A 7,500-nucleotide genomic window follows, 5' to 3' on the forward strand; every position below is an offset into this window, starting at 1 on the left:
CACAGATACATATATATATTTATATATATGTATGTATATACATATATCTATATACATATATATGTATATATATGTATCTACATATATAATATATATATTTATATATATATATATATATATATATATATATATATATATATATGTATGTATGTATATGTATATATAATATATTTATATATGTATATATATATATATAATTAAGTTTATATATTTGTGTATTCATAGATATTAATATATATATATATATATATATATATATATATATATATATATATATATATATATATATATATATATATATGTATGTATCAGAATTCAGAATTATTTTTTCTCACAGATCTCAAAAGTCAAAACAAAAGAGTGCAGCATATACGAGGGATGCAGCCAATGCCTGGGGGCCCGTGATCCTTACTGCGGCTGGTGTTCCTCGGAGAACAAGTGCTCCTTGCGTCGAGACTGCCGTGAGGCCTTCCAGGATCCTCGGTCCTGGCTAGATTACAAGACAGGCCGCTGCGCCATCACCAGAGTCAAGCCAGACAAGATACAGAGGACCACCAGAAGGACAGTGTGTTGATTTGACGTTGCTGTTGCATGACATACGTGCCAAGTTTACTATGAATTGCTATTGATTTTGCTTACGCATCGATAGCTCCACAAGAGCTTGGTTCAATTTGTAGTCTTACCTCGTGTCCCCTATTAACTCTTTTGCTTGATTTGCTGGAGGATTTTTGTTTTTGTTTATTGCTATTTATTAACACTGATGATAAAACAATCCCACTATCAGTAATGATGATGATGTTGATAAGCTAATAGCATTCAAGGAATGGGGATATTAAGTGAGGTCAGGGAGGCCCGATAATTGACTCCTTGGTGACTAAACACTTCTGGAGCGATATACGAGTAAAAAACATAAAAGAAAACTATAGTGCACAGTGCAATTACCCAGGGAATAGGTCAGGTTTTAAAAATCTTTTGTTTGTTTCTTTATGGTAACTTATCTTCAAGCAAGTAGCGTTGTTTGATCATGCAATGTGCAATTTTTCGTCTATCAGTTAGCACTGATGATTGAGAACATGCCACCAGTGGATGGACCGCTACAGTGTGTTTTTAGCAGTATGGGGAAAGACCTCAGCACAGAGACCAGGCGTACTGCTGAGGGTGTTTCTTGTGCCACTCCCCGGACTGCCTTGCTTCCTGATATCCCACAGAATAAAAGTGTGTGTTTTCCTTGTAAATGTGACTTTATAGAAAAGCAGCATATATGAAGACTGTTGTAGCATATATTATCTCAATATTTTTTCTCCATTTCAGATCACTTTACAGCAAAGCTTTGTGTGCGAAGATTAGACGGTGTAAAGTTAGTGTGTACAAACTTTACGTTTTTTGACTGCACTACCTACAGCTCCTGCACTGAATGTGTATCGTCCCCTTTTCCTTGTGACTGGTGTGTTGATGGCCATCGATGCACACACGACTCTGCAGAAAATTGCAGAAATGACGTTCTAGTCAATGGTGTAAATGTAAGTTTGTATGATGTGTAAATGTTTAAATGCTGTGATTTGATAATGAGAAATAGAGGAATATGGAAGGCCTTTTTGTGGATAGATATTACAAACGGCAACTTTTTCAGCGTATTGGACCAAGCATCAGAAGTGGCCCTTCATTTTGTCCTCGAATTACCTTTCTTGAGAGTCAAGAAATTTTGGTTTCATCAGGCTCTCAAAAATCAATCAAGGTCAAAGTTGACAACATAGCTGTAAGTAAAAGATTTTTGTTGATTTACAAAGGAAAATAGAAATGAATCTTCAGTATGTCTCCATTTCATATTGCATAATTAGGTTGCCCTATTTTTTAAATATTAGATTTCTTATCTTTGCAGCAATTCATCGTGCAGACAAGGTATGTGTGTCAATTCAACATTGAGGGAAGAGTTACCAGTGTAAGTGCCAACTTGCTGAGTGATACTATTTACTGTGACAGAATGGAATTTTCATACACAACAGCTGCGCCGTCAATTTATGCAACATTTGCTGTGATCTGGGGAGGCTCAAAACCCCTTGATAATCCTGGTAACATTCATGGTGAGTTTGATATTTTGTATCTGGCTTAATTGATACATGCATATATCCCTTCCATAATGGTAAATATATGAGTTTACATTTGAGTTTTTAAAATTGTTCATTGGCTCACCATGTGTCTCAGTTATCTTAATTGTCTGTTAAACCTGTTCACTTTTTCTTCCCTTTAATTCCGCCAACCAGTGCTGGTATATAAATGTCAGCACATGGCCAACAACTGTGGCATGTGCTTGAATCTTGCGGAGCGCTTTAGATGTGGCTGGTGTCAGTCAAGTAGTCGGTGTGAGGTGGCAGCCCAGTGTGAGGAAGGAGCGTGGCTGGACAGGGATCGCACTTGTCCCAATATAATGATTACCAACTTTTATCCGCGAAGTGGCCCCTGGGACGGAGGCACGAATGTTACCATAGAAGGTATAGTATGTGGTTTAGATTTTGGATACTAAGAATGGTGAGTGGTGACCTTTTCCTAAAAAAAAAGCTAGATAATTTTTTAAATTGGATTCATAATGTGGCAGAAGATAGCATATTTATAGATTGATTAAAGTGTTCCCTCTTTCTCTTCAGGTATTAATTTGGGCAAGCAGATTGATGACATCTATGATGGAATATATGTTGCTGGCATTCCCTGCCAGCCGATTCGTGATTCATATGTCCCAACCAGAAAGGTTACTTGCCTGGTAGACAGCCCAGGAGTGAATTCCTTTAAGGAAGGACCCATTGTTGTAAAGGTTTGTAATGATGTCATTATTGCAAGTAGCAGTGTATAAGGTGTAGCTGAAAGATTGAGACACAAATGGCATGTTACAGGTGTCTCGCGAATACCGAAGTGAATCCGAAGCCAAGTTTAGATTTGTGAATCCAGAGATAACAGCCATTTCACCAGATTCAGGACCAAGGTCGGGGGGAACAGTGCTCCACATTATTGGCAAGTATATGAATGCTGGCAGCCGCATTAATGCCTTCATCAACGGACTTCCATGCACAATTCAAAGGTAAGCACTAACTGTATATCCGGACAGTTACAACCTAAGTATTGATGAATCACACACCATTGCTTCAGTGGGGCATTTTTTTTTAAAGCCTAATTGGAATGTTATCTGCAGCACAAATGCAAGCACAGCAACATGCATCACATCTTCGTATTCGGACTTGCCAAAGGAAGATAGTATCGAAATGACCTTCGACAATGGCCGAAGAAAGTTGGAGGGGAAGTACTTCACTTACGTTGACGACTCAGAGATGTTTGTCTGGTCTGGTGGAGTGGCAGAGGCTGGTGTAGTAAGTCATTCTTTTCTCAATCATTAGTTTTCTTTGAAAGATGTACAGCTTTTCTTCTGGCTTTTAAATATTTGATAGTTCATTTGACTGAAATGTGCAATATTTTTTTTCTTTTTTTTTAACTTTACCAGGAATTTGTTTTATGAAGAGAAATGGTCCGAGAGGTATTCCATCTGGAGGAATGATTATCACTGTTGATGGCACCAATTTCAAGGCTTTTTGTGTCTTTGTTTCATTTATGCATTTAAAATTTAAATCTTAAATATTGGTTTATAGATGTACAAGTATTTAGTCAACACAGATATGATAACATAACTCTTTCTCTGAAAACAAGAAACAGGAGTTATGTATAAAGAAGTTTTTTTTATTTATTTGGTTTTGATGTTACTTTCTTGAATAAATCGCTTAATAATATTTATAATAAAAATAACAACATGCAGCCCAATTTTACCTACCCAGAACCTTTAGATCTGGTTACTATTCACACTTGTAAACTTTTCGCTACCTCCGCCAGGTGCAGACGGCCATCACCAAGGGGCCAAACTTGCGCTTCATTGTGGGCCGCTTCGAGGATGACCAATGGCAGGAGTTCACGCACCTCACGGTCGACAAGAAAACAGGCATGGTGTACGCAGGGGGCGTGAACCGGCTCTACAAGCTGGACCCGAACTTGCGGCGCTTGCAGTACGTGGTCACAGGCCCTGTAAAGGACTCCGTGCAGTGCTCAGCCAGCGTCTGCTTTGGCGACACAATCCTGAACATGAAGACCACCAACAACGTCAACAAAGTGCTAGTGATCGACTACTATCGCTCACGCCTCATTGTGTGTGGCACTGTGCGACAAGGCTCGTGCCAGGTTTGTAAGCTGCAGGACATCACGCAGCTGACCCGCAACGTGAGTGAGGCCATCGTGGCCAACAGCGCCACAGCCTCCACCGTGGCCTTCATCGCCCGTGGAGTGCCCAATCCATTCCGTCCACACGTGCTCTACGTCGGCGTGACGTACACAGGCAATTCCGTGCACAGGGACGAGGTGCCGGCCGTCGCCTCGCGCTCACTAGAGGACGAGCGCTTCTTAGACGTTGCCATTCACTACCCGAGGACAAGCACGCGGATGTGGGTCAATTCGCTGGTGCGAAAACAATACCTTATCACATACGTGTATGGCTTTAGCTCGGAGAAGTTCAGCTACTTCCTCACGCGGCAGATGGAGGACACCAACCCTAAGTCTCCGTACATCAGCAAGCTGGTGCGAGTCTGCCAGAATGACCAGGACTACTACTCATACACAGAGATCCCCATTGAATGCAAGGACTCGCAGGGCAAGCACTATAACCTGGCACAGGCAGCCTTCCTGGGCAAGCCGGGCACTGACCTGGCCACTCAGATGGGCATCCAGCCCAACGACGATGTCCTCTTCGCTGTGTTCTCATGTGGTAGGGAGGACTCTCCTAGGCCTGCCAACAGCAATGCTCTCTGTGTATACAGCATGAAATCCATCAGACGCAGGTTCATTGACAACATTCAAGAATGCTACAGAGGCAAAGGCGAACGAGGACTCAACTTCATCTCGCCGTCGCAACACTGTATCGAGATGGTAAGTTCCAATGTCTAAGTTCCACTTGAACTACCTTGAGTATGTCTCTCCGAAGACAAGCAGGTTTAATGTGATAGTCAGTGGCAGTGTTAGGGATTGTCCAACATTTGAAAAGCATTCTTCTTGCACAGCCCTTCCCACACACGCAAGCAGTGTTCATAAGAGATGCGTGGCATTTGATGTTCATTGCCTGTGAAAGAAAACGTGTCTTACTACTAGATGTAACAGTAACTTCGACGAGGTTTCCGGTATACTTAGTCATGTTGCAATCTCCGAGTAAGCTTGTGTTTGATCTCTTCTGTCATTAAAATGCTCTTCAGTCGCGAATTAAATGCGTTTACACGCACCTTATACTCCTGCCTCCCCATTCGCCTACAATAAAGGGAAAGCAGCCTTTTTGCCATTCAAGGCAAACATGAAGCCAAACTCAGTTTCCTATTAAGCAGGTCTTTGCAGTAGATATGTGTGTGGCAGCATGTAGTTACTTGCCCGTGAAATTGCAAAGACAAAATAGGAACATTGAGAAAGGAGAGGGCGAAGAAGAGGTTCAAAAATAATGTCATGCTTTGATCACGTATTACTTTCAAGAAAAACTCAGAAAAGCAAGCAATGCATGCATATTTTGCATCTTGTTTCTGTATTTACGGAAGAACAAGCAGTGTCAAATCGATACATTTTTGGTAGAATATGTTGTGTATTATGTAATTGTTCATTATATTTGGTCTTAAATGTTTTCTTTTTGTATGCTTGTCTCTTTTTCTTAAAGGTTAGAGTTTAAAAAAATGGCGAGTGAAGGGTCAGTTTCTTTTTACATTTTTAAGCACAGTTTGAATCGTGGTCAAAGAGGGAGGGGTGAGGAGGATCCTAGAGCATGACACGGCTACAATTCGTCTGGGAGAAATATTTACCTGGGCTGATGGCAGGCAGGTCTTGTGAGCAAATAGGTTTCCTCCAATCTCTGCCTTGAGAAAGAGGGATAGCATCTTTGCTCGGCGATGGGATTGCTAGTGGTCTAGATTTATCTTTCATTATATATATATATATATATATATATATATATATATATATATATATATATATGATCTCAGAATAAGTATTTTTCATCAACTTATTATTTACTTCTCATTTCGGGTTCTACTGGATGAGAAAGGCGAGCTGGAAGGGGCAGATTATCCCTGAGTATCACTTGGAGTCTTATAAGGTTCCAGAATGACAAAGTGCGACGGTCGGGAGGAGGCCGAGAGCGAGCGAACACCAGGGAGAGAACCCCCATAGCAGGCCTTAGTATGGATTATTTACATAGAGAATGTTGTATGTTAATCACTTTTTTTCTTTCTTTCTTTTATAACAGAACATTGATGTGAACGAGGATTTCTGCGGCACGGCTGTGAACACACCCCTGGGCGGAAAGCAGCCTGTGGAGAGTCTGGCCAGCCTCACCTTCCCGACGCGACTCACCGCCGTCGCCGCCACGTCAACCGATGCGTACACGGTGGTCTTCCTCGGCACGGCTCAGGGCCACCTGAAGAAGGTTTGAGCGAGGCGAATACCATTGCTTTTGTTGCTGACGTTCTCTGGGTTGATTTGGGGTATTATTGGAATAGGTAGCTATTGCGAGACTTCCTTGAGATTGAATGTCTCAAGCATATTGCCACCTTTCCTCCACTGGCCTCATACATGTAAATAACACGATTTCATTTTCTGTATTTTATATGACTTCAGCAAGATGTTACTGACTTTTAATGATTATTCTGATCTTATGGTCCGTCGCCTTCCAGGTTGTGATAGAGAACCAGACTAATGCGCTGGAATATGATGACATCGAGGTGGACCAGGGATCAGCAGTCAGGCAAGACATGCACTTTGACAAGGCGGGCGACCACCTGTACGTCATGACTAGTAACAAGGTAAGTTGGCCACTTGCCAGTCGTGGTTATGTGGAGGTATGAATGCAGAAAAGGTTTGAATATATTTTTCTTGCTTTCATAGAACATACCCTTTATTAGATGTAACATTTTGTGAAATCATTTCTATGCACAAATCTCAACAATGTGTATCTATATGTATCAGAATTTTTTTTTTTTTTTTTCACAGATCTCAAAAGTCAAAACAAGAGAGTGCAGCATATACGAGGGACGGAACCAATGCCTGGGGGCCCGTGATCCTTACTGCGGCTGGTGTTCCTCGGAGAACAAGTGCTCCTCGCGTCGAGACTGCCGCGAGGCCTTCCAAGACCCTCGGCGTGGCTGAGCTACAAGCCAGGCCAATGCGCCACCATCACCACACTCAAGACAGACAGGATTCAGCAGACCTTTTTTATAATTATTCACACACACACAGCCACACACACATATAAATATGTATGTCTATATATATATATATATATATATATATATATATATATATATATATATATATATATATATATAATATAAATGTAGTATATTTACATACAAATATATGTAATATATTTATATGCATATATATGTAGTATAAATGTGTGTGTGTTTATGTATATATGCATATACATATATGCATATAAACATA

At 40.8% G+C, this 7,500-nt stretch overlaps 1 protein-coding gene across 3 annotated transcripts in view; it reads left to right on the forward strand.

Moving 5' to 3' along the window:
- LOC113804719 (uncharacterized) overlaps nucleotides 1–7,500 on the forward strand; it is a 40,748-nt gene that overhangs the window by 16,298 nt on the left and 16,950 nt on the right. For all 3 annotated transcript variants that reach the window (XM_070134215.1, XM_070134217.1, XM_070134216.1), the window contains 12 exons: nucleotides 338–565; nucleotides 1,053–1,215; nucleotides 1,312–1,520; nucleotides 1,631–1,756; nucleotides 1,880–2,081; nucleotides 2,262–2,489; nucleotides 2,643–2,806; nucleotides 2,886–3,070; nucleotides 3,182–3,356; nucleotides 3,871–4,953; nucleotides 6,305–6,484; nucleotides 6,732–6,860. In XM_070134215.1, the coding sequence (XP_069990316.1) occupies nucleotides 338–565; nucleotides 1,053–1,215; nucleotides 1,312–1,520; nucleotides 1,631–1,756; nucleotides 1,880–2,081; nucleotides 2,262–2,489; nucleotides 2,643–2,806; nucleotides 2,886–3,070; nucleotides 3,182–3,356; nucleotides 3,871–4,953; nucleotides 6,305–6,484; nucleotides 6,732–6,860 (3,072 nt within the window). The remainder of the gene's footprint in view (nucleotides 1–337; nucleotides 566–1,052; nucleotides 1,216–1,311; nucleotides 1,521–1,630; nucleotides 1,757–1,879; nucleotides 2,082–2,261; nucleotides 2,490–2,642; nucleotides 2,807–2,885; nucleotides 3,071–3,181; nucleotides 3,357–3,870; nucleotides 4,954–6,304; nucleotides 6,485–6,731; nucleotides 6,861–7,500) is intronic.

The sequence above is a fragment of the Penaeus vannamei genome, chromosome 19, assembly GCF_042767895.1.
Source record: "Penaeus vannamei isolate JL-2024 chromosome 19, ASM4276789v1, whole genome shotgun sequence".
Classification (NCBI taxonomy): domain Eukaryota; kingdom Metazoa; phylum Arthropoda; class Malacostraca; order Decapoda; family Penaeidae; genus Penaeus; species Penaeus vannamei.